The sequence below is a fragment of the Zalophus californianus genome, chromosome 12 (assembly GCF_009762305.2).
Source record: "Zalophus californianus isolate mZalCal1 chromosome 12, mZalCal1.pri.v2, whole genome shotgun sequence".
NCBI lineage: Eukaryota > Metazoa > Chordata > Mammalia > Carnivora > Otariidae > Zalophus > Zalophus californianus.
In genome coordinates, this window is record NC_045606.1 from 17,320,023 (window position 1) to 17,346,659 (window position 26,637).

Below are 26,637 nucleotides of genomic sequence, written 5' to 3' on the forward strand. Positions count from 1 at the left end.
CCAGGTTTCCAGGGTAGTTGGGGATAGGTCCTGCTAGCCAGGTTTCCAGCACGTGGCCCCGCCTCCCTGATCGTAACTGATTGGCCTAGAGGTGGACAAGCTGAGCCAATCACAACCTTCAGTGTGGTTTAATTGGAACATGAAGATGCTGGAGGTTTAAATTAGGTGTTCCAACCAGAGGACGGCTGAGACGTGGTCATGCTTAGCGACCTGCTCAACCAAGGAGAGGAGAGGGGGTCCGCACACAGAGATACAAGCACACAGAGGAGAAAGGTAAGGCCGAGGTGGGTAGGGAGAGAGATTGGAAAGACTTTTTGATGCTTTTTAGTTCCCATTTCTTTGGGAAGCTTGGATGTACTTCTTGATCTAAGGTTTTATGAGACAGATTTAGATCCTTAAAATAAATCCCACTTTGTTCTTAAGTTAGAGTGGTTTTCTGTTACTTGCAATTAAAAGGCCTCTCGTAAAACACCCAGCTTTGCTAGAATCAGCTTTTACCACATGTCTTTCCCTGGTCCGGGTTTGCGGGTTTTGGGTTTTGTCATTTCTGACTGCCTGGGTGCTCTGGTAGTTGTACTTTTCATGGTATTGCAAGGACACTGGCCTCACTGGCCATTTGAGAGGTGGGTGTGTGGCTTTAGTCACGCTCTTCACACGGGGTGTGGCTGGGTGATCCTGCACAGAAATGTTGCTTCACATTCATGTGATGGGTTCTGGTGGAAGTCAATGAGGCTTTTAATAGAACTGACACCCAGCAGGCTGACCAGAAAAGGGCTAGAATTGAGGAGATTCAGAATTGTCCCTGGGAGGGAGACTTCTGGGTTTAGGGGGACTTTTTGGTTCATAAAAACATAGAATAGTAGATGGAGAAGGAACCTTAGGCAGAGTCCAGCTCTACCTCTTCCTTCTCCAGATGGGAATCCTGAACCCCAGAGGGGCTGATTGGTTTGCCGTGGGGTGGAACCAGGACTTCCCACCTGCAGCAGCATGTTCTTTCCCCAACCCCATTTCTGCCTCTAGCACTTTTTTCATGAAAAGAATATTTAGATTCCTGTGTAGGGAAGGAAAAAAAAAATCCTCTGCCCTCTGAGTGTCTCCAGCTGGGCCTAGGAATTACAATGGCATAAGACAGATTAACAGGCGAAAAGAATCCAAGTTTTATTAAATTTTTACGTGTACGCGGAGGGCTTCACAAAAGAATGAGGTCCCAAAGAAGTGATCAGAACAGAAAGCTTTGGATCTTTTAGATAAGGAAATGGTACATCTGGGGAGAAATGGCAAGGCAAAGGGGTTTGGGTTAGGGGCAGTAAGTTGTGGGGAGGTTACTAAGATATGTATTGGTAAGGGAAGTTAGTGGAAGAGGAGAGTTATTTTAGTGTATTTGTACAGATACATTTCGGTGGTGATTCCAAGTCTCTGGTGATAAGGATGTGCTTTTCTTCCTGAAACAGGGAGGGCGGGCACCTCTCTCATGGAAGCTTTTATAGAAAAGGGGAGCCCGGACCATTCTTGCATCTGCTGTTTCTTAAGCGCTTTCAGTTAAAAATAGTCAATATGCCAAAGCGGCATATTTTGAGGTGGCACGTTCTGAACTCCTTCGCCTGAGATCTTGCCTTCTGCACTGTTTTTTGGAATATATCTAATAACGTACTGATACCACGTATATGGCTAGGGATTTTTATGGTGCTTGTAATGAAATTAGATATTTATTTTAATTTTTAAAGCAAATTGAAGAAAAATATGAGTCCACAGGTAAAGTGAATGAGTAATCTGTTTTTCCAGTAGACTTCTATGCATGGTGTTTGTCTAACTTCAACCTAAGTTATCTTAGCCTGTGTTTGTTCTGACAGCAAATAAGCCATGATAACTGGACCTTATTTCACACGGGTAGAAACATGATAAAAATCTAAGTTTTGTCTGTACCACAGGACCCTTTAAATCACATTGATTATGCACACGATTTCCATATTTACTTCTTGAATGTGTGTCTCGACCCTTCAGTACTGTGTGAGGTTATGAGCCACCGTTTTGTGCCCGCTATGCCCGTGTGGTGTGTCCTCATTCACAACATTGTCTTGCCTGGTCTGCTGCAGAGGCTTCCTGGCCTCTGGGGGGGGACCCCTGTATTGCATTTGCTCCAAAAGATGGTCTCTAGAATTCCTCTTTTAGTTTGCAATGGACAGGGTATTGGTTTTGGGTTTTTTTTTTTTTTTTTTTTTGGTCAGCTTTGCACCCATTTCTCTTTCTTTTGAAAACAGCCCTTGGATGTTCCTTTGAGGACCCAGCCCCGTTCAGTGAGTGGAGTCTGGGTAGGGCCAACCCCCCCCCCCCCAAGATTGACACTGTATTCCCCTGGTCATAGCATTTACATTGGTAATGGGTGATGTTGATTTTGGAGAAAGCTGCAGCTACCAGACCTTTGATGGAACTATTGGGGAAGAAGCATTCTCTTTGCACAGGGAAGCCTAAGCCCCTGGGATGTAAAGCTTAAGCTGTTGATGGCCATCTTTGCTACAGTGTGGAGAGAATCCCCGCGAGAAAGAAGTCAAGAAGGGGAAGGTAGTACTGAGATGGTATCATTTATTCTTTGGCACCAGCTGAGCCCGAAGCCAGATGCACCTCTTTACTTTCCAGTCGAGTGCACCAATACATTCTTTTTTGCTTAAGCCAGTTTGAATTGGGTTTCAGTCACTAGCAACCTAAAGCGTACTGGCTAATGCATGGCCAAATCGCTATTGTCCTTAAAATGTACTCATGCTTTTTTGTTACATGCGGAATCAATCCAGCCTCTTTTTGGTTTCAAGGCTTTTTATGATCTCCCCCATTTTAGCCTTTGCTTCCCACTCTTTTGCCGTACAGCTGACACTCCTGTGGTGGTGTTCTCGTTGGCATTTCCTGATGTACCTCGCATTTTCACAGCTCACTGCCTTTGTGCCACTCCTGCCCTCACCCACGTGGAATACTTTACCCGCATGGCGAGATCCTACGTATCCCTCAAAACCACACTCACATGTTACCTTCACGAGGAAGCCTTTCCTGGGCCCTGAGTCAGAACTAACTTGTGGCCTCTTTGTATTTTCCTGACGCTATTTATACCTCTATTACAACATGTCCCCACCTGTCTTCGCTCTCTAGTTAAGAGGTCAGCTTTACGTCCCCGCCCCTACTCCCAAGCCTGCAACGGAGCAGGCGCAGTAGATGAAGACGCTCCACCAGGGGTCTCCCGGACAGTCCAGTGTGAATGTGCCGGTTCCCTCCGCCAGATGGCGCTTCACTTATTTTTGTTTCCCCGGATCACCGAGGAGGGCTGAACGCCCGGCGCACAGTGGACACTGAATAAAGGTCTGTTAAACGGTGGACTTGGTCTCCTTTTGGAATGCTCTCACACTTTTCACTGTGATTTTCATAATATAAATTTGGGCTTCCACTTTGGGTGAAGGGCTGTGACGGCTGTTGGAGTGGTGGCTCTGGGCCTGGACGTGGTTCTTAGCGTTTCCGTTTGGCTTGATGATTGCTGCTGAACTTTCCTCTTTGAATCAACTAGAAGGTAGGAGGGAGAGAATGAGAAGAAGTGGGAATGCCACCTGACGAACCATGGTTCAGTGGGCGCTCCCCTTCTCTCCTCCTCCTCTTCTAGAGCGAAATGCTGCTCTAGAAGGTCTCTTTCTAGATCCTCTGATGACTTCAGATGTTCCTGTGCCCCCTTCTCTCCTCTTCCTCCCTGCCGGGGTCCGTGAGCACGGCCCTAAGATCCATGAAACAGTAAGCTTACGTTTAAGAAGTGGGATATCTGCATAAATATGTAAAACACGCGCGGCATGAGTTATGCCTCTGTATTTATAGGGACACGTCCAACTTTTTGGTCTGCAGGTTCCCTGACAAGGCTGAAAGTAGCAGACTTTATACACATGGATTATTCTTAGATTAGTGGCCGCCACTGCTGTTTACAGATCCTGGCGATGTTTAGGACTCTGCTATTTTTAGATTCAACTAATATTGCCAAGGGGACACTCTGTGCCTGGCACTGTGCTAAGTTCTTTCTCTTACATGAATTCCTTTGTGTTTTTTAATCTTTGGAACAATTCTGAAATGTGTTAGTTATCTATTGCCACATGATAAATGACTCAAACTTGGTGGCTTAAAACCATAACATTATTATCTCATGGTGTCCGTGGATCAGGAATCCAGGCACAGTTTAGCTGGGTCCTCTGGCTCTGGGTCTCTCACAGGCTTGACTTGAAAAGACCCCTTGCCCAGCTCATTATGTGGTTGCTGGCAGAATTCACTTCATCTCTCCCTGTGGGCCAGAGGCCTCCCTGGGTTCCTTGCCACACAGACCTCTCTAGAGAGCTTTTCACGACATGGCAGGTGGCTTCATTGAGCTGAACAGGTGGGAAAGAGCGAGCTGGAGAATGCTAGTAAGATGAAGCTTACAGGCTTTTGCAACCTCATCTTGAAAGGGATGTTGCATTATCTTTGCCATAGTTGCTAGGCCCAGTTCGTACTCAGTGGGAGGGAATCACACAAGGGTGTGACACCAGAAGTCAGAGATCACTGGGGACCGTGCTGGAGGTCTATCTATGACAGAGATAGTTTAATGCCCATTTTACAGATGAGAAAATTGAGATGCCGCTAGAAAAACAGAGATGATCGATGATGTATGTATATGTATTGATGAAAATTCATGTGTCTGAGCCGTATTTCTCAAGCGTAGGTTGGTACATGTTTTCAGCCTCCTTAGAGGTTTGACTTTCCCTACCAACCCACAGAATCTGCCCCTGTGTCTTCTAGAACATTGCTATGCAAAGTGTGGTTCGGGGACCAGCAGCATTGGCTTTGCCTGGGAGCTTGTTGGAAATGCAGAACCTCAAGCCTTGTCCCAGACCTATGGAATGAGCATCTGCATGCCTGGTGATCTGCGTGCACATTAAAGTCAGAGAAATGCTGCTCCAGAAGGTCGCTTTTCTAGATTGTCTGATGACTGCAGGTGTTCCCACGCTCCTCTGCCGGCACTGCTCGTTGCTTGCCCTTCAGCAGTAGTGAGGAATATGACCATGTATCACTGCACAAATTTGGAAAACCAGAGGAAATGAAGGCTTCTTGTCACCTACTGTCTTGTGTAACCAACAAGGGAAGAGGAATAAGGGGTCTCTCTCCGTAATCTTAGGTAGAACAGGAACCCCTGGCCTGCATTGTCACAGATGGCAGACAAACGTGAAAGTTGGCATTTGGCTCTGGAGTTAACTAGAGCAAATTGGTCCAGCAAGTGAGCCTTCCTAAATTATTTTATTTAGGCAACCTAGATGAATCTGCAAAGCATTATGCTATGTGACAGTAGCCTGGCATGAAAGACCACATATGGCATGGTTCCGTTTCTATGCAGTTCTAGAAAAGCCAAAACTATAATGACCCAAAGCATTTCAGTAGAGACAAGGCAGGAACTTACTACACGGAGGCCTGAGGGAGCTTTCTGGAGATGGGACTGGACTGCATCTTGACTGTGGTGGTAGATACATGGGTGTGTATACATTTGTTAAACTCATCACAATGTACATTTAAATGGCTGACTTTTATTTTATATAAGTTTCCATAAAGTTGGGGGGGAGAAAGGTAAGTAGGAGTTAGTAGTGTTGAGGCTGTGGTCCCAGGGTCCTGGGATCGAGCCCTCATTGGCTCTGTGTTCCTTGCGGTGCCCCTGTCCTCATTATAGCCTCCCAATCAGGTGACCAGTGCATTATGGACCCAGACCCAGAGGCTGGTTCCCAGAAGGAAAAAGTCCTGCTGAAGCAGCAGACAGGGAGATTTGATTTATACTAATAAGCACATGGATAGGAAAAAACTTGACACTCCTGAGAAGTGAAAATGAGGCGGTTTGCACCTCCAAGGGGGATGTCACGTGTGAGCTAGAGAGTTCAGTGTGGGCACATGGGCTGTGGAAGATTTGTAGAGCTGAGAAGAGCTGGACCTGGCAAGGCATCCCTTGCCGACTAAACGGACAGCATCCCCCAGGGCTCCCTTCTCTAAAACCATTGTCATTTTTGGAGACAGATCAGGCCCGCCTTAGTGTACGAAAGATCACAATCAGGTGGGGTGGGTAAGGCAGGAAACCTTAATGTAGTCGTTTATATGCCAGAAGGTTCTGACAACAGCTCGGATGTCACATGATAATTATTGACTTCACATGATTTTTTTTTTCCCCTTTGAGAAAATTTTCTGAGCTTTTAGTGAGGTTTGATATAAGCGAAAGGATAGGATTGTCATGCAGATTGCATTGTTTTTTTCAAAATTAAAAGACCATTTTTTCCATTTTTTAAAAAAACTCAAATAATATAAAGTCATATTTCCCAAGGCTCAAGAGAAAAAAAACAAAAACAAAAATGTGAGGTCAAAAAAAAATCACGATTGACAGTTTGGTGTGAATATATTCTCCCAGCCTTTTAATGTTGCTACAAACCTGCATTTTTACTTGACTAGGACTGTACCGTAATACTGGCCTATAACCACCTTTTTTCACTCCTCAGTAGGTCATAGATCTACATGGATGTCAATACATTTTCATTTTTCTTGTCTTTTCAGGGGCTTCACTGTAGTCCATTGTATGAATGTGACTTAATTAACCAATCCCCTGTTGAGGGACTTTTAGGCTGTTTCCAATTTGCGGTTGCACTACAGAGAACTCTGGTAACTGGTTCTGCCTAGAAGTCTTTGCACACTTGTCCAATAATCTCTACGGGATAAATTCTTGGATGTGGACTTGATGGGTTGGAGAATAGATATCTTCTTAATTTTGATAAAATTTGACAAAATGCCATGCATAAATTTATCAGCTTGTTCTGCTTTCAACAGTGTGACAGCGCGTTCTTTCTCCCAAATTATCACCAACTCTGGGCTTTGCAGATCTTTGCCAATCTGATGGTGAAAAGAAACTTAAGTTATCTTAATTTGCATTTGTTTAATCAGCAGTGATTTTGGGTCCACTGTCAAATGCTTAAGGTATTTATTTTTTACTTATTGAATTATTAGAGCTTTTTATATATTAAGTACACTAGCACTTTGTCACATATTTTGCATGCAATTAAATCTTTCTGGTAACAGCAGAAAATATCCAACAGGTTTACTTACATAAACTCTGTCCCCCCCAAAAAAAAGAAACCCCCACAAAACCAATGACTGTTGACACTCTATTAGTTTCCTAGGGATGTCATAACAAAATATCACCAACTGGATGCCTCCAAACAGAAGTTTATTCTCTCGCAGTTCTAGAGGCTAGAAATCTGAAGTCAAGATGTTGGCAGGGCCATGCTCCCTCAGAAGCTTCTAGGGGAGGGCCCTTTCTTCCCCTCCTTGCCTCTTCCAGCTTCTGGTAGCCCCACGTGTTCCTGACGTTAGACACTATAATCTCTACCTCTATGACATTCTCTCTCAACTATACCAGTCCTATTGGGTCAGGGCCCACCGTCATAACATCATCTTAACTTTATTACATCGGTAGAACCTATTTCCAAAAAAATTTGCATTCACAGATACCAGGATTAGGACTTCATATCTTTTTGGGGGACACATTTCAACCCATGAGAGACACCCATTATGAAGTGTCTGCTATTGCCAGCAAGCTATAGACTCTGTAAGGACTGAGACTGGGTCAGTTTTGTTCTATATTCTAATCCCGGTCCTCGGTACAGAGTCTAGCAGGTTGTGGGAACTCCATAGGTTTCTTAAAGAATTTGACTTTCGGGATTCTCTGTCCTTTCAGAAATTTAAAAGATGTGTACGGAGAACACAAGACGTCAATTCTTTGAGTTTACATTTAACAATTAAGATGCAAATACAAGTGGGGAGATCTGGACTATCCAGAAGAAGGAATGTCTCAACTTTCTGAATGAGTATGTTTTTTTTGTTTCTTTTTTTTATTATGTTAATCACCATACATTACATCATTAGTTTTTGATGTAGTGTTCCATGATTCATTGTTTGTGCATAACACCCAGTGCTCCACGCAGAATGTGCCCTCTTTAATACCCATCACCAGACTAACCCATCCCCCCACCCCCCTCCCCTCTAGAACCCTCAGTTTGTTTTTCAGAGTCCATTGTCTCTCATGGTTTGTCTCCCCCTCCGATTTCCCCCCCTTCATTCTTCCCCTCCTGCTATCTTCTTCTTTTTCTTTTCTCTTAACATATGTTGCATTATTTGTTTCAGAGGCACAGATCTATGATTCAACAGTCTTGCACAATTCACAGCTCTCACCATAGCACATAACCTCCCCAATGTCTATCACCCAGCCACCCCACCACTCCAGCAACCCTCAGTTTGTTTCCTGAGATTAAGAATTCCTCATATCAGTGAGGTCATATGATACATGTCTTTCCCTGATTGACTTATTTTGATCAGCATAACACCCTCCAGTTCCATCCACGTCGTTGCAAATGGCAAGATCTCATTCCTTTTGATGGCTGCATAATATTCCAGTGTGTGTGTGTGTGTGTGTGTGTGTGTGTGTGTGTGTGTGTGTGTGTGTGTACACATCTTTATCCATTCATCTGTCGATGGACATCTTGGCTCTTTTCACAGTTTGGCTATTGTGGACATTGCTGCTATAAACATTAGGGTGCATGTGCCCCTTCAAATCACTCTGTTTGTATCCTTTGGATAAATACCTAGTAGTGCAATTGCTGGGTCATAGGATGGCTCTATTTTTTAACTTTTTGAAGAACCTCCATACTGTTTTCCAGAGTGGTTGCACCAGCTTGCATTCCCACCAACAGTGTAAGGGGGGTTCCCCTTTCTCTGCATCCCCGCCAACATCTGTCGTTTCCTGACTTGTTAATTTTAGCCACTGAATGAGTATGTTTTCCAAGGAGTGTGCTTTAGGTTCGCCTAGCACCTGTCTTAAGAATGAGTCTTTGCAAATATGCAGACAAGTACACAGACTAGAACCACATTTATTGACTAGAATTATTAGGTTGGGTTAAACAGAAATAAGACAGCAGAACACTTAAAAATCCCTCCATTTTTTTCTTTGTATCATAAAACACAATTGACAATTTATTTCATAACCATGGCAAATAGAGCCTAGTTTACCAAATGCCAGAATTTGCTCCAGAAACTTACTTTCTAAATTATTTTTTGGCTCATTTCCAAAAATAATTTCCATTTACAGAGGACTCGCAGCCTCCAAGTTATCCTGCAGAATTCCTATATCTAATCTTTCCTTAAAAAAAAAAATTCATCTCCTATAAAATATATACTTAAGTTACTTTCTTAAAAGTTAAACGTTTTTTCTAGGGATTTCTATATTTTATCTATAATGTCTCCACTCCCTCACACTTTCACCAAAGCTAGTCAAAAACAGTCATTTGAGGCTAGGCCTCGAACACGTGCTTTGCTCTACTTTGAGCGGCCATGGTTCCAGTCCAAAAACAATGGGCCAGTGTTTTAAGTCCTAATGTACAGCCACAGAGATGAGGTATTTTAATTAGAACAGAAATAACATTTTGATCTGGGTGCTTTATCTGAACTCATGCATAGTCCAAATGTAAAATTGAGCACCGAAGCCATTATTCAGATACATTCAGTTCCAGCTTCATGGGTTTGTGACCTGTGGAGTCCTGTGCTTGGTTTCATGCTCTGCTGTTGCCATCTTGAGTTTCTTAATTTTTGAATGGCAGGCCCCCACGTTTCCATTTTGCATTGGACTCTGCAAATTATGTAGCTGGTACTGGACACACACAAAATCTGCTTTGACCTGAATCATCTGACTTGTAATCTCTGTTTTCATCTGACAGTGAAGACTGAGTTGTGGATAGTTCCCCGAAATCTCCTCCCAGGGTGAGATGACCCTGGTTCTAGAACGTTTTCAAAGATCTAAAAGTTGTGGGTCACGTGATACCCTGGGAGAAATAAAGGAAGGAAACACACAAAGGTGATTTTTGTAGGCAAATCTGAAGAGTTAATGTTCTACCTTCAGTGAAATATGGGGGAATGAAGCACAATGTGATGTGTACCAGCCTAAGAACCTGTTTGTTTGAAGAGAAAATAGGTATGCCCATGTGCCAATAAGCTAAATATAAATACATTGCTCTGTAATTCTTCTATCAAAGATGATTTCAGCAATTCAAATCTGTGCAAGGCCACGCTCTGCTGCTCTTTATAAGAATAGTGAATACATCCTCTTCTGAATTAAAAAGCATCATTCTTCCTATTCTTCTTCAAAAGAATGGTGGGGAATAGTTGTTGTAAAAATGCCATAAAATATCTACCTTCCATTAGGACAGAGGATTAAACATTTCAATACAGGGCATGGTCCTCTCTACAGGGGGACAGAGTGTGATTTTAAAAGGACAAGTTGTCAAGGAAGAGTTCTTTCTAGACCCCTTATGAGCCAGGGGAAAGGCTCAGCGGGCAAGGAAGCAGTGTTACCTATACCATCAAAGGGTTTTTGCATATACAAAATGAAGGGTTTGGGCTACACCGAAATTAAACAGGTATCTATTTAGAAAAATTTTAAATTAAATATCTATTTATATCTGATTATGTTTAAACGTAGACACTGTTAACAGAGTTATTTCTAGGTAAAGTAGTAACTATACGTAATTTTAAAATACTTTATAAATAATGTAACAATCTTTCTCTACGGTTAAACAATGCTTCCAATAAATAGCAGAATATTTAGGAGATGAAAATAGTTTTTGAAGAAGACATTTCAATTTCTAGGAAATCTGAAGAATATGTCAGAGTTTCAAAGTCCTTTAAAACTGAGAGATGGCCAGGGCACGTAGTGTTCTTCCTAACTTGAAGTACTATTTAGATCTCAAAGACCTTCTTCCATTGAAAAAGAAAGAAAAAACTGCTTAGGCTAAAATTTAAAATTAAGGCATTTGGAAACGAATCCATATTTCCTAGAATGTCCTCTTTAATAATACACTTAAAAAAAAAAAAAAACTCCACCAAACATTTTTACAAATAAGTACCTAAAATTCCAGTAACCCTAGAGGAGAAATTGTTTTTCAACTGCTGTTTGAATTCTAGGGTCAATGTGTTCTTGAGGATTTCACAACTTGGATAAAAAGTTGTGGGAGGGTTAGCCATTAAGGAAGAAGGGGGGAGGCAGGGAGGAAGATAAAAATGTAAAAAAAAAACCCAAAAAACAAACAAAAAAGTCCCTTTAGTTTCCTCCTGTTTCCACAGTAGCGAAGGCTGGGGTAACTGTACTTGACAATGTACTCTTGGGCAGAGTTGAGACGAACGGTCTCATCTCTGCTACTCCTCTTTGTAACCCTGCAGCCAGACCAGCAGGGAAGGGTCAGGACACAAAGGTCCGGGTTTTCCGGTGTGTTTGTGCGCCTCAGTTGTATACTGTAAAAGACCCTGGTTACAAAAGACAATGGAAAGGCTAAGTCTCCTTCCTTTTGCGTTTAGCAAATCGCTAACCTCTCCAGACATGGAAGGGGATGTTTGGGAGTGTCCTTTGGGCAATGACAGAAAGGTTATGGTGATGACATCTTTTTCTCTCAAGGGCGTGAGGAACACAAGAATAACCAAAATTGAGAGTAAACCCACATGAAAAGAGATGTCACCAATTACTCTCAAGAAGCACTCAATAATAAGGTAGTCAAATCAGCAGGCACAATGAGGAAGTAATGTGTTTAAACTAAGAACGTTCTCCAACATCACCGAGGCGAATGAGGAAAAAAGAAACCTGCGCATAAGCCTAAAACCGAACGTGACTGAAACAATCTGACATGCCAACGTTTTCTTCCTGTGAAGAGTTCAGCCAGGAACAGGGCTGTCTTTCTCAGGTGCCAGCCTTCATGATGTCCTGTTACATTTCAGATCCGAGTTCGATGACGGACATGCTGACTTAAAGCTTTAGGACACGAACGGGTTTTGCATTCTAGCCCCGGAGAATTAGGCTGAATGTTTCTCTCCTTGTTTGATGCCCAGAACAAGGTGCAGGAACCAGTTAAACTGCACCGTCCATCCTTTGTCCCTGCAAACTTCAATCTGATCAAGGAAATACTTCTTAGCTTCCTCCTCATTCTTCCCCACTGTTAGGGCGTCCCGAATATATTCGATATCTTCTTTGCTTGTTAACTGGGGCATTCCCGTCATCAGCATCATGGAGAACAGGATGATCAGCAGGTTTGTGTGGTGACGAAGGGCTAGGTAAGCCTTGACGCAGACATCCTGCATAAAGGAAAACAAAGCGCTGTTACCGTTGTTGCATTAACTAAGTGGGCTGAAGACCATGGGGCTGTCCTGAAATTTACATGGCATTATCCTTTCCTCATGGGTGGAAGCTGTCCCAAAGAGGGCAGGTCCCCGGCCTCGGATGGAAGCCTTGATAAGAATGTAAGACTGTTTATACTTCTCTGAAGCACATTACTGTCGTCGCCTGTGTGCAGGCTGTGCTCAAGGGAAACTAATTGATACTCTATGTTTCATCTTTTTTCTTACTCTACCTTTTACATCCACTTCTTTCCTAGGAAATTGAGGGTGGAAATTTCTGTAGTCTCTGAAAAGGGATGAGTCAGTTTTTTGAACACCATACTGGAAGCAATAAACTTTATGTAAGTGTAAATGTTTGCCAAGGGCTAATGGAATCCAGAGAAACGATGGAAATGTGGTGTTGGAGAATTTGTTTTCATCTTTATTTTACAATTTGTCCTATTCTAAGAAAACAGATGTATTAGCGTTTCGCTGACATGCAAAACTGTTGAATAAACTTGGGAATTTTAATACAAATTCTGAATACTGAGTGAGAAAGAGCGCTTTAAGCAAATGCTTTGGCTGGTGGCTTTTCCAAAAGCCTTTGAGCAGATGATACAAGTGAGTAAGTCCACTTAGGAAGCAAGGCATGCTTATGCCAATTAAATGGTCCCAAATTATAGAAGAAATTGCAAGGTTCTCAGTTTTACAGCATGAGAACAACCCAACCCTAATATCGTAACTTGGCAAAGATTACGTGTTAAAGAAAACTGAAGTTAATGATTACAGATATAGTGGCGCCTGGGTGGCTCAGATGGTTAAGGGTCTGCCTTCGGCTCAGGTCATGATCCCAGGGTCCTGGGATCGAGCCCCGCATCGGGCTCCCTGCTCGGTGGGAGTCTGCTTCTCCCTCTCCTTCTACTGCTCCCCCTGCTTATGCTCTCTTTCTCTGTCAAATAAATAAATAAAATCTTTAAAAAAAAAAAAAAACAAACGATTACAGGGCGCCTGGGTGGCTCAGTTGGTTAAGCGACTGCCTTCGGCTCAGGTCATGATCCTGGAGTCCTGGGATCGAGTCCCGCATTGCGCTTCCTGCTCAGCAGGGAGTCTGCTTCTCCCTCTGACCCTCTCCCCTCTCGTGCTCTCTATCTCTCATTCTCGCTCTCTCAAATAAAAAAAAATCTTAAAAAAAAACGATTACAGATATAAATATTTCAAATAAAATACGGAGTAAAATGCTAAGAGAATAATACACTATCACCAAAGACAGTTTATTCCAAAATTGCAAGGATAGCTCATCATAAGGTACTGTATTAAAACACACTTCTGATTTTTTTTTAAGATTTTATTTTTAAGTAACCTTTATACCCAGCATGGGGCTCGAACTCACAACCCTAAGATCAAGAATTGCATGCTCTACCGACTTGAGCCAGCGAGGTGCCTCCGCTTCTGATTCCTTAAAATTAACATGTTACTTAATATGTAACTAAAATGTAATGTAAAAGGTAAAATTGTTAGTATTTATTTTAAAGATTTTATTTATTTATTTGACGGGGGGCGGGGAGCGGAGAGCACAAGTAGGCAAAGCAGCAAGCAGAAGGTGAGGGAGAAGCAGGCTCCCTGCTGAGCAGGGAGCCCCATGTGGGGCTTGATCCCAGGAAGCTGGGATCATGACCTGAGCCGAAGGCAGACGCTTAACCAACTGAGCCACCCAGGTGCCCAAATTGTTAGTATTTACAAATAACCTCACTGTCTCCTGGGAACACTGAGGGGAAAAAACAAAAATACAATAGTAACTAGTTTTCATTAAACTAGCTTTTTATAAAATTAATACAAAGGATGCTATAAATCAGAGCCCCAAGTTAGAAAGTATAGTGAAAAGACAGATGCTGTGAATAATGGCAACAAAACCCCCCATGATTCCTGGGATAAATACATACACAAACCCTGCAGAGCCCGTTTTTTAAACATGTAAAATTTTACTGAGAAATGTAAGTGAAAACTTGAACATGTGGAGTGATGTAGCATGATCCTTGGAGAGAAGACTGCTTATTATAAAGATGCAAGTTCTTCTCAAGTTCATCTATGATGAAATTTCAACAAAAATTCCTATTGGATATTTAAACCCAGATATGGTTTTAAGTTTGGAATCATGAGAGCCCGAGAGAACATTTTGAACAAGGACAGTAATGAGAAACAGTGCTTGGCATGTGAGATACTAAAACATATTATAAAACTACAGTATTTGAAACTGTGGGAAACAGCACCTACTCTTGCCCCCCCCAAAAAGATAACACATTTTGTAGCTGAGAATGGAAAGTTCACACGGATCTGAGTACATGCCACATGTAATGTATACCAACAGTGACTTCTCCAATTAGGAGAAGATCTATTATTGGATAAATGGGGTTGGTACAATCGGCTCATCGTTTGGGGGAGAAATAAAGCTTACGCTGTGTAATATGTGAAAATAAATTCCTGATGCTTTAAAGATTAAATATGCTACCTTTCATCTTTTTTCTTACTCTACTGTTACGTCAATTTCTTTCCTAGGAAATTGGCAAACATTTAAATAATCATAGAGTGGGAAAGGCCTTTATGAAGATCACTTTCCAAGGTGCAATTTATAAGGCAAAGGTGGAGAGATTATGGAAACATTACTGAGGGGAAAAAATAGCTATAAACAACAATAGAAGAGATAAACAGCAAGAGAAAACATTTGCAACACGACAAATCACTTCTTCCATTACTGGCCCCCAATTGCTCTTACAAATCAGTAAGAAAGAGTGGATAAATAGTTGGCTAGACATATAAGCCAAGGATATAAACGTGAATTCACACTATAAGACATAAAAATAGAGAATAAACATGAAAAAATACATTACCTCATTAGTAAACAAATAAATGTAACGAAACGAGATGGAAACATTCACCTACCAAATTGGAAAATCTTAATTTTTTTTTAAAAAGAATAATATCCAATGCTCACTTTTCATGGGCTGACAGAAGGTGGGAATAGGTATAATTTTACTAGCGGACAATTTGATAACATGCATCAAAAGCTTTAAGTTACTAATAAGTGTTCTAGAACTTCATGGTGGTGGTGGTTACGTGACCGATGCCATTCACCAAAATTCAAGGAAGGGTACACGCAAAAAGGCCCAGTTCTGCTGTAGGTGAATTATGCCTCAATAAACTGGATTTTAAAAATGTCTATATCCTTTTACCCGGCAATTTCCATGCTAGAAATTTACCTTTAAAAAAAATTGGATCATTTTTGCAGTACTCGGTCTACAAGAATATTCAGCAGAACGCTGTTTAAAAATGCGGGGCCTTGAAGGTAACCTGGATATCCTACAAGTCGGGGTTGATAAAAAGGATTGATGAGGGGCGCCTGGGTGGCTCAGTTGGTTAAGCGACTGCCTTCGGCTCAGGTCATGATCCTGGAGTCCCGGGATCGAGTCCCACATCGGGCTCCCTGCTCAGCAGGGAGTCTGCTTCTCCCTCTGACCCTCTTCCCTCTCGTGCTCTCTCTCTCTCATTCTCTCTCTCTCAAATAAATAAATAAAATCTTAAAAAAAAAAAAGGATTGATGAGAGTCCCTCCAGCCACGTGCTTTCTAACTGCTGGAGTGAGATTGGACAGAAATATGGAATGACAGTGTAATAGTGTCTGAGTTAAAAAGTGGGCATGAAACAACACATGTAGCGTAAGCCCATGTTGGTAAACGAACACAAAGTATTTATAGAGAAAAAAGACTATAAGGTTAACAGGCCAAATGTTGAGGTAGTGAGTTTCCTTTTTGCTTTTGGATGATCTTGTCTGTGTCACTTGCACGTGGCCGGCTGAGAGCCGCAGTAATGGTGGTCATGCCTGTGTCATTCTGTACGGCAAGGCTGGACCATGGACGCATCACCCTGTCCAAGTAGAAAAGCCCATGGACTATTCTGACATTAAGCAAGACAATATATATAAAATGCCTGGGCCTGGGGCCGGCACATGGTGAGCGTTCAATAAGAGATCGTCATCTCCTTTCCCTGCCTGGAGGGGAGATCGCTCTGTATCTCCTCTCTGCCTACTTGTCCTGGAGCTGGAGACTTCCAGACCCAAAAGCCTGGGCTGTTCCTGCCGTGGCCCCAGTGCATTCAGGCTCTTACATCCTTAATGACTCCACTTATGGCCAGAAATCACTAGCTTTTGCTCATCCAGAGGACCCACCAAAGTCGCTCTCATTTCTTGGTAATTACACAAGGGCAGACCTCACCCTGGGGCAACTGGCTCATTAATTGGTCAGCTCACACAATTTTCACAAGGGCATAGATGGAGATGCCTTTTGATTTTGAATTAGAGTACATTCTGATTTCTAATTATTTTCTAGCCTTCTGTGCACTGGGGGCTCCAGGCACATCCCTTGCTGTCTGAGCTCACCGTGTGGTCAAACTCTTTAATAGAAAATTTTTGAGAAGGAAAATGAATCTGGGGCCAATGTATTTTAACACCAATCTGTAGGTGCTCAGTGTATATTTTTAAGTGGCAAACCATGGATTCACTCGTCACTGTAGCACACGGAAATGTATTAAAGGAAAAGAACTGTCTTGTGTCTCTGTCTCTCTCCCTCTCTCAGGGCATCTCATCTACCTAAGGTTTGAGGTTATTCAGTTCTGATTTTCGCTGTGTGTGAAGGGTCATGTCTATGAGGAAAAAAAATTCATCCCCAAATTGCACGCCCCATACTGTTCAGGCACAATGTGTAAATTCGGACTGGCAGTGCAGACTTGGAGCCTTCATTAGAGATTTAATTCTCTTTGGCTCAGTGACAGTATGGAGTCGTGGTTAGAAGTGCAGTCACACTTCGCTGCCTGGATTCAGCTCTTGGCTTTATTATGGACAAGCTGCTTGTCATCAGAGAAATCACTTAACCTCTCTGGAGCTCAGTTTCCTCATCTGTAGAATAAGAAGAATAATAACAAGACCCGTTTCATAGGGTTGTGGTGAAATTTAAGTGCTGTGTGAGTGGTTGGCAATTATTATTAATAGAATGCGAAGTTGCATTATTGAACACACACTTCTTGACGCGGAGGTGGGGAGCAAGTTGGAAGCGGATGGTGGCCTGGCTGCATCTGCAGGTGGTTCTCCGCCCCCTCAAGCCCCAGAAGTTTCATTTCTGCCCTTTGGACTCAGCCACGGGGTGTGTGTGAGAGCGCCCTGGCTATGCTGCCTTGGGCCGGAGGCCTGCGGTTTGAGGGACTGAGGATGTGGCCTGGGGAGCTCAGGGGGAATCACAGAACACAGAAGTGACTGGCTGGAGCGGCAGAATTTTCCCTTCTGCCAGGATTGCCTGACACTGACCTTAAACATCCTCTCTCCTCCTCAGCTGCCTGGGGAAGGCTGTATGATGTGGAGTGGAGGAGAGGGTTAAAGGAAGAATCTGATTTCAGGAACTCGCTGTAACGTACTTGTTAATGAGCGCGAATGTGGGGAACGCGGAAATATTGTTACTGTTAGCCGGAACACCCTCCAGGAGTAGTTAATAAATAGGTTGAGCCTACACAGCACATAAGCTCTTAATTTCATAGTTGATTCAAACGCCTTAATTATAGTATCTAGTACCAAAGGAAAGGCTTGTCTTCACAAAGCTACCACTCCTGTAAGTCTTGGGAACAAAGGAATTCATTACCATTTCAGAGTCAAAACTTGGTATTTCGTTAACTGGGCCCAAAGTAGTTCATTAAACAGAAAGCTTTCTATATACAGTCTACTAATTTCTTTCTTCCTTTTTTTTTCTTTTTTTAAAGATTTTATTTGAGAGAGAGGAGAGAGAGCGGGAGTGAGTGCAAGCATGAGCGGGGGGAAGGGCAGAGGCAGAGGCGAACGGGACTCCATCCCAGGACCCCAAGATCATGACCTGAGCCGAAGGCCTTAACCGACTCGGCCACGCGGGCGCCTCAGTCTACTAATTTCTTAACCACCGATGAGCTCTGGCTACTTCAGACTGTCCAAGGTCATAGGGAACAGGCCCACTTTTTCTTAAACCAAACTCCTCCATTCTCATCTAGAAACAAGTGGAAGTGAAATATTACCGCACACACATATCGACAAAAATGAGGAAGTAACCCCAGGACTACAAAACAGGAACCCCAGGGCCGAGAGGGAGAAAGAGGAGAAAAACTCCCAAAGACTCATCAATGAAAAGCAGTGTCCGCACCCACTGACTTTTTCTAAATAGTAAGGCTGCCTCTGTCTGCTAGAGGAAGGAGGCAGTAGAGAGAAATAATATTTCTGTCAGAGAGGATTTTATTTTGTTTTGTATTAAAAAAAAATCAATGAATTGGTTTAGGCGATGCCTTTAGAAGTTATTTTGGCAAAACTGAGAGACACCAGTTAGCAGACCTAATAATGCAGGAGGCAGCATTTTCTGGTAAATCTGAAGGAAGAGTGTGTTTGACACTTGGCTGTGCATTTGTTGTGTTTGAATTAGGAATCTTCTAAGGACCTCTTAAAACTGATTCTCAGACCAGCTCTGTCTAGCAGGGGAAGGGCTGTATTGCCATGTTCTCAAGTACTTAGAAGCTCCTTAGAAACCTACAGGTTACAATTACACTGTCCTTCATTAGTCAGATATTCAAAATGGCCTGTCCGTAGGGGTATGTGTGTGTGTTCTAGCCTGTTCCAGAAAGGACTGAAGGTGGATTATCTGGGTACACAGAAGTCAAAATAACATTAATCTGAAGTGGGTAGAAAAAGGAAAGGAAGGACAAAGGAGATGATCACAGTGGGTTTGGGACAAAGCCCAGTTCAACGCTTGTACGTCACAAACGCTATATACTTGCTGTGCGCGATCTTCAAATATATCTGTAGCCAAAGGGAAAATCGAACCCCTTACTTCATCCAATGTTCAGAGGATTTTAAGAAACTATTTGTTTAGGAGAAACACAGACTTTCTAGAGACTATGACCTAATAGCGATTTTGCAAGAGGATCTCTATAAAGAGTACACTTTTTGTAACATAGGGAATAACACCCTCAATAATACTCTTCGGGTAGACAAAACAATTCTCTACAAGAAACTAAACACTGAGAGAAGATGCCAGTTGGGAAGTTATTCTTGATGTTTGAAAGTCACAGGGGTCCGCTATCTTAAGCACCGGGTGACCCTGCATGCTGGCGGATTAACACATCAGTCCAATTCAAGGCCATCTTCTGAGGCTGCGTCTGGGGCAGATTCCACACTAGTGGATTCCAGCGCCTACAGATGACCGACGCTGGACCCTTCTCTGAGGCTGTCTCCCAGTGGATAGCACAGTCCTGAGCATCTGAATCGGGCCTGGAGAGAGGCAGCTGAGCTTGACCTTGTTAGTGGTCCAGGGTGCAGATCCCAAGAGGGAGTCCTTTCTCAACTCAGTGTTTTATGGGCAGTTTGACGCATAAACTTGTCATCTCCCTGTTGACCTATAATAGGCCTCTATTACAGTCATTTGTGCTTCATCAACTGAGCTCCAAATGACTTCTTTGCTTGCTCTCTACCCGCCCCTCCCCCCATCCAGCCCTTGCATTGCCTCAAACTGGATGCAATTTTCCTTCCTTGACCCAAATTTCACCACACATTCCCAGCCATACCTGTGTTCCATCCATAGCGGGCAACTGTACTTTTTGTTCCTAAATACTGATACTAAATACTGACTTCATGCCCCGGCTACTGTTATTCTTTTTGCCTGGATGTTCCTTCCCTCCCTGTATCAGCCTCGCAAAATGGAACTGATCTTATCCATCAATGCAGGATAAGAACCCTTCATTCACAGTCCCTTTCTATCCCTCAAGGCAGTATTATTCATGGCTTGGTCTGCAAACCACTTTTGAAATCCTTGGAACAAAGCTGTGTGTGCGTGTGTGTGTGTGTGTGTGTGTGTACGCCCGCATGCTTGCGCTCGCCTCCCGCTGTGTGCTGGGGCTGTGCCTCTCTGCTCCTTGTCACCCGGGCCCAGCCCAGAGTCTGGCACATTGTTGCTAGTCTGCAAACCCAGGATGAATCAATGCTGAATGCGCAGCAGGCAATTTTGGCAAGAGTCATTGCTTTAAGAGGAGGGTGGATTAGGGAACAGTCATCCCGGAAGGGGACTCAACCATAAAGGCACCTCGCCTTGCGAGCACGGTCCTGAGCCTTCTGCGGGCCTGGCACGGTGCCTGAGATGTAGCAGATAGTACGTGTGTGTTGAACTAGTGTGCTCTCTTGGATACGGAAAAACAGGGCCTAGTGACTACCAGAGGACAGAGCAGGAGGCTGAGAGAGCGCAGCCTGGCAGGTGGTAAGTACAGCGAGTTCTCAGTGTAGACGCAGGGTTACCAACAAGAGGAAGGGCGGTCAGAGGGCTGGAGTGGGGAATACCGGGGAGGGGCCGCAGTCCTCAGAAGTGTCAGATGCTAGGGTCCCTGTGGTGGGGGGTTACGGTAGCACTTGAGGTTCCAGCAAGGCAAATGGCAGGAGGAAGCAGGGCCCCGGTCCTAGAGGCAGGTTAACAAGCAGGGCCCTGCTGGAGAAACTGAGGCAGAAATAGTTGAAAGAACCTGGGATCCAAGATGACAGCGGAGACAGTTCTTAACAACCCAAGTCAGGACTCTGCATGGAGACCAGGCGCGGGGCTGAGCCTCCCCAGCGTGGGGCCCGCACTGCCAGTGGTGGACACCAGGCAGGGCCTGATAAAGCTGGCTCCCAAGATTAAAGTAACACAACGAATGGGTTCCAGAACTCTCTCCTATAAAACGCTTCTTAAGAGTGACATCTAGGGGCGCCTGGGCGGCTCAGTCCTTAAGCTTCTGCCTTCGGCTCAGGTCATGATCCCGGGGTCCTGGGATCGAGCCCTGCGTCGGGCTCCCTGCTCCGCGGGAAGCCTGCCTCTCCCTCTCCCACTCCCCCTGCTTGTGTTCCCTCTCTCGCTGTGTCTGCCTCTGTCAAATAAATAAATTAAATCTTAAAAAAAGAGTGACATCTAGGGGCAAATGCCTTTTAAGTGTGCTCATCGAGCCACCTGTTTCACATAGATGTGCCGGGGAAGGTATTATTTGGTTTCCCTGGTTTCTTTAGCTTTGTGTAACATACATTTGCTCAGTGCCTACTGTGTGCCAAGGACAGGCAGGAACTGCCCCTCCACCCTCTCCCCTCTACTCTGCCCTCTCTCCTCCACGACCCACCGAGCGCTCACTGTGCCTCAGGCCCCACAGGAGGGATTCAGGTCAGACGTGGTGCAGCTGCCACAGACTCACACAGACAGGGATATGCTGTCCCAGGTGCAGGGAGGGGGCAAAGGATAATGCCAGGGCCCCCCACGTAGGAGACTGCTTGGAGGAATGACATGGAAGCGGAGACCCGAAGGGTGTTCCAGGAAGAAGGCCACCGCGACCCCGACCGAGTGAGAGAGTGTGGGGAGAGCACCATGGGGTCCAGCTGGAGAGGGCAGGGGCTCCCTGAGTGGAGCCTTGTAGGGCAAGCTTAGATACTCAGGTTTGATTCAAAGTGAGGTGAGAAGCCACTGAACAGTTTATAAGGGGTAACACTGTATCTATTGCTTCAATTCAGTTTTTAACCAAATCCTGATTAATTTACAACCTTCTCAAAGGCCAACTAATAGAATGAAGGAAAAACACTCAAATGTTGACGGTGTTATTTGTGGAAGGTGGGTTTTTAGTATCTTCCTGATATTTTTAATATTTTACTGACTTAAAACGCATTTACTGCTTTTAAAATTAGGAAAAAGCCCCCACGTTCTTAGATCAAAAAAAGGGGGAGCCAAATTTCCTTTGCTAATGATATGTGTTTGTATGTCACAGAGGTTCTAAAACCATTTAGTGAAATTTAAAGCACAGTGGTTCTAAAATCAATTGTCAGTGGGTAAAACATGGTTTTGTCTTTTCACTCTTTTGGTAAGGGAGAGATTTTTCAAAGGAGACTTTATTTATCAAAATCATCATCATTGACATGTTTCTGTTGAGCACCTGGTGTCCAGGATGCTGCTCCGAAGGCTAACGGATGTTCTTGGTTCAAATAGTAAGCATGCCTTCGTTTTGTGCCTTTTTGTCTGATTACAGCTTGCTCCTGAAGCCAACCCTATTCTAGAAATAATTTATTAAGAGGGTCCTGGGCTCAACAAGTATTTTGGAAAAAAGGAAGAGGGGAGATAAAGCAGTGCCTTCCTCTTTCAGTTTCCAGCCTTTGAGCCTTCAACCTAGCCAGGAGCTAGGTATGTTTTCATGTCTTTGTGGAGAAGGCTCACCTCACCCTTAATGAAAAGTGGGTCAGCTTTTCTTCACCCTCCCTAACAGGTTATTCAAATGTGCTGCGTGCATTAATGAACCTTACCATTCCAAATTAGCGGTCTGCTGGAAATGAGGACACCTTTGATTCAAAATGTAAATATATACATTTCCCAGCCTACCTAAAAATGGCAGCTTTATTATACAAGATCCTGCGGCGCTATTTAGAGAGTTTAGAGATGCACTCCCAGAGCTTGAAGGACTTTTCGTCTCAAAAAAGGAACATAAAACTAAGAAACAGAAAAACTTCCAGAAGTCTTGGTAGTATGTTAAAAAAAAAAAAATTGTCACAAGGTCTGAGTCAAAAGTTGAAAAACCTGCTACTCATCTTTGTCAGGCTGAAACTTTAGGAAGCCTGTATATGTATAATTGTATACACACACGGGTATGTGGTCAGCTTTTTTCCCGTTGTGAGGGAGGGGTGTGGGGATAGTAGTGGGGGGGGGCAGACAAGGGGGCAGGATGGGGGGGAAGCCGGCAGAGCTTGGACCCCCTCCCCTTGCTCTTTCACCAGAACAAGTCTACTTTTTTGTGTTTTGGATATTGCTGTTGTCCTTGAGGTCTCATTTCTGAGAGGGCTTCTCAGCTTAAAAGTTTTCAAAGTTAGAAGACCCATTGCGATATATGTGACACCAGAGGCCGTTGGGTACTGCATTTCGGCCGTGCTCTAGGCACTGGGATGAGCATCCTACCTATTCCATTCAGATAATCCCCCAAAATACCACATGAAATAGGTCTTCCTGTTGCCATTTTTTTTACAGAAGAGGAATCCAAGGTTCTGAACAGATGAGTACTTTGTATCACATGCGGAGATATTGAGTAGCGGGCCAGGATTCAAGCTCATTTGTCTGCTCCAAAGCCCATCCTTCAACCACAGTGCTGTTCTGGATCTGGGCTTAAGGCTCAAAGTCCATATATTCGCAGACACTTAAACTGCAGGCCTGTACTCTAGAACACAGACACGTAAGTACAGTGAAATTTATGAAGGTGTGTTTTAGCGGTGCACACTGCCCAGAGGTCACTTTGGTGAGGGAGGTCGTAGCGGTTTGGGAAAGAAGCCTTGGTCACAAAGGACAGAGCAATGGTCCCAGACGGAGAGAACAGTGCAAAGGCTCCCTGCAGAGGGTTGTTTCTTTGGGTCGAAGCTGCCTGGGACAGGGAGCGACCTTTCCTTGGCCACCCCCGTCCAAATCTTCATTAAAGAATATTTTGAAGCTTAACAATAAAGAAGAGTGAAGGGGGAAATACTGCTGAGATTTTAGGGGTGGCAGGGGCCCTGTGGGGGTCCGCAGGAACAGGAGAGACGGTCATTCTGGGGAAAACCACTGACCAAGAGAAAGAGAACACATGCAGAGACGCCAGGAGAGCCTGTCGGTGAGGACGGACTCCTGCATGCCCGACTCACAGTGGCATGATTGCTGCTCTGCATGAGGCTATGCAGATGAACCCCCTCCTCTGGGAGAGGAGAACCGAGGGTGCCCCTCTTCTTTAAATGGTAAAGTTCTTCAGGTTTTTTTTTTTTTTTGAACCATTTTTCTCTTTCAGGAAGTTGTCAAAATATGTTTTTTAACTTTAAAGAAAAACAGGACTGAAATGTGTCAAATCCCTGGAAGTAGTCTGAAATCCAGTTGAGTTTACACAGAAACACACACACAGCCCCCCAAAATCCTAAGACCATCTGGCCCCAGAGATCTCAGTTTCTCTGATAACACTCCCGGAACTGTGGGAGGATTAAGTCCTGTAATCAAATCGAAATCAGCCAGGAGAACGAACAAGAACAGACAGCTTTCAAAACAATACACATCTCCCAGTTCCTGTTGCACTGAATTGCAGGGCCTGGGCCACCTCCCAAGGATCATGGGCGACTCAAGAAGAGACTCCGGAAAAAAGATTTGTTCCTGAAATGCTAATTGCAAACCAAACTGTGTTGAAGAGGCCCTAAGCCTGGGGGATGGGGTCGGTGGCGGGGGGGGGTCTTTAATGGGGACCCAAGGCACAGGTGCAGATCAAGTGCTCACTCTTCGCCTCCACTGATCTGTTCTGTGTTTGTAGGGGGTACCATGTAGGTATCGTATGTAGCAATTAGGTAGTAATTTTCAGTTCTATTCATTCACAGTGATTAAATTTGCAAGTGTGAACATTTTACTCCTCCGATGTTTGAAATATTTGGTAGTCAAAGGGGATGGAAACCAGGAAGGAATGAAAAAGAAAGGAGGATGTGAACCCCCCGGGGAGATGGGTTGCCTGTGTCAGAGCTCATGGGCTGGTAGGCAGGTCGTGTCGGAGCTGGTTTTACCACCTGCAGACACGATGACTGGATTTCAAATGAGAGAAGGGACTGTCCTTCACACACAGGAGACAAGTCCAGTGGTGCTGCCACCAAGCCCTCTGTCCGTAATTTGATAAAGACACACCTGTAGCAAACATCAAGAGAAGCTCACACCTGTTGGAGCGTCCTGAAAGGAACAGGTAAAATTTGGTTGTTCTAGGGCCTGGCTTGACTAGAGAAAGAAATACTCGGAGGCGCTCCTTGGTCAAGCCCCTCTTCGGTACAGGGACCATCGTGGTGTCCTGGAACTGCCTGTCCCACTGATTACGGAATGCTTTCATTTCACTTGCCATTTGGTTTGAGGTGGGAGGTGACAGAGGAGTGGCATTTTGCCCTTGGGGATGGAATGGAGGAAACAGGGAAGACTGAGGGTGTCTGCCAGAGAGAGGGGGTGGGCAGAAAAGCCTCAGTGGAGCCGGAGCGGGGGGGGGGGGGGCCTCCTGTGCCCAGTCGGCACCCTCTGGTTGGTGTTCCCGGAGGCCAGGAAGCAGGAGGCCAATTACCTGAAATTTCTGGAAGTACAGGCTTGTCTTCTTTCCAGAGGTTCCCATCACAAACAGGAAGTCTGGGGTTAGCACAAACGGCACTCTCTCTTTATTAATGCCCAGGAAACTTTTGTAATTCCCAAGAATGTGTCCAAAGTCAATATGAAATAGGTTTCCTTCAGAGAAGAAAATGTCTGACATCATTACAGTGGCCCAGTCACTTGTAACAACACTCTGGTTTGTTTATTTCCTGAAATATTTTTTTAAGTTGCCTGAAAATGAGCTATCTTGGGTGAGAGAGCTATTTTTACCCTGTTTTATCAGCTTGTGATACTTTTCAGCTTAGCAGGTGTGTGTAGTAGTAACCACAAAGCACTCTTTGAACCAAGTGTGTTTTTGATATCCTTCTGGCGTTCTTTAAATGACAGCAAATGCCATTAAAAAAGAATTCTCGACTCGTCTCAGAATTATTCTTAGAACTGTTAAGTCCAAACGCTCTGGCTAATCTGTCATCATTATGCCCGGGACTCTCTTATGCCCTTTATGTGACTCAGGATACATGGATGGTTGACGCTGCTTGGGGGAAGGGCATTCACCTTTTACTTTTGAGTAGTGCCATAGAAATAAACCTTTTTGAATCCCCTTTGAGTCCATTTCCATCACTGTCACTACTACCACCATGATTACCATCATCTCCTCTTGTTTAGATAGCCCATATCACACATGTGGTCCATAAATACATGGTGTCTTTTACTTCTCACAGGGAGTAAGCAATTTACCCCAGTCTGGTGCTTTTTCCAGGCTCCACTCTTCAGTTGGTCCAGATTTCTTAGAGAAACCTTTCTTGGCACGGTAGCCAGTACTGACCACTGTCAGGGCGGTCAGTGAACGAGGGACGAGGGGTAGGTCAGGAAGGCAGAGCGTTTCAGATGTAAGGACATCTGGGAGAACTTGTTGTCACCTCTCTGCCGCGTCTGATGCTACTGACCACACCCGCCTTCACCAGCTTCTGGGATATGCCCCTACCCAACTTTCTATCGGCTCTCTGGCTTTTCCTTGTGAAGTCTCATTTCTGGCATCTTCTTCCATTATTCTCTCCTGGGTCCTCTCTGGGGTGATCACAGCGTCTATGTCCCTGCCCGGTAATGACTTCTAGATGTGTGCTCCCACCTTGAACCCTGTGTAAATATCACTCTGTGCTGAGGGAAGGGGAAAGGGGGTGTTAGTATGAGTTCAGTGGCGACAGTGTTTCAGTTGGGGAAGGTGAGAAAGTTCTGGGGGATGGTGGTGATGGCGGCGCGGCAATGTGAGC

The 26,637-nt window shown here is 44.3% G+C and overlaps 1 protein-coding gene and 1 long non-coding RNA gene across 5 annotated transcripts in view; one reads left to right on the forward strand and one right to left on the reverse strand.

The window, feature by feature from the left end:
• The first annotated feature begins 3,389 nt into the window (after positions 1-3,389).
• Positions 3,390-11,650, forward strand: LOC113911492. The gene is made up of 4 exons (XR_003516491.1): positions 3,390-3,547; positions 3,638-3,762; positions 7,754-7,883; positions 11,516-11,650. It is a non-coding gene; the product is annotated as an uncharacterized LOC113911492 (long non-coding RNA).
• Positions 8,927-26,637, reverse strand: part of PIK3CG (phosphatidylinositol-4,5-bisphosphate 3-kinase catalytic subunit gamma) — a 34,569-nt gene continuing 16,858 nt past the window's right edge. For 3 of the 4 annotated variants that reach the window (XM_027574163.2, XM_027574161.2, XM_027574162.2), the window contains exons 10-11: positions 25,344-25,501; positions 8,927-12,186 (exon numbers count right to left, since the gene is read on the reverse strand). In XM_027574163.2, coding sequence (XP_027429964.2) covers positions 11,908-12,186; positions 25,344-25,501 — 437 coding nt within the window. In that variant the 3' untranslated portion in view covers positions 8,927-11,907. The remainder of the gene's footprint in view (positions 12,187-25,343; positions 25,502-26,637) is intronic. The other variant, XM_027574164.2, reaches the window with a different exon arrangement.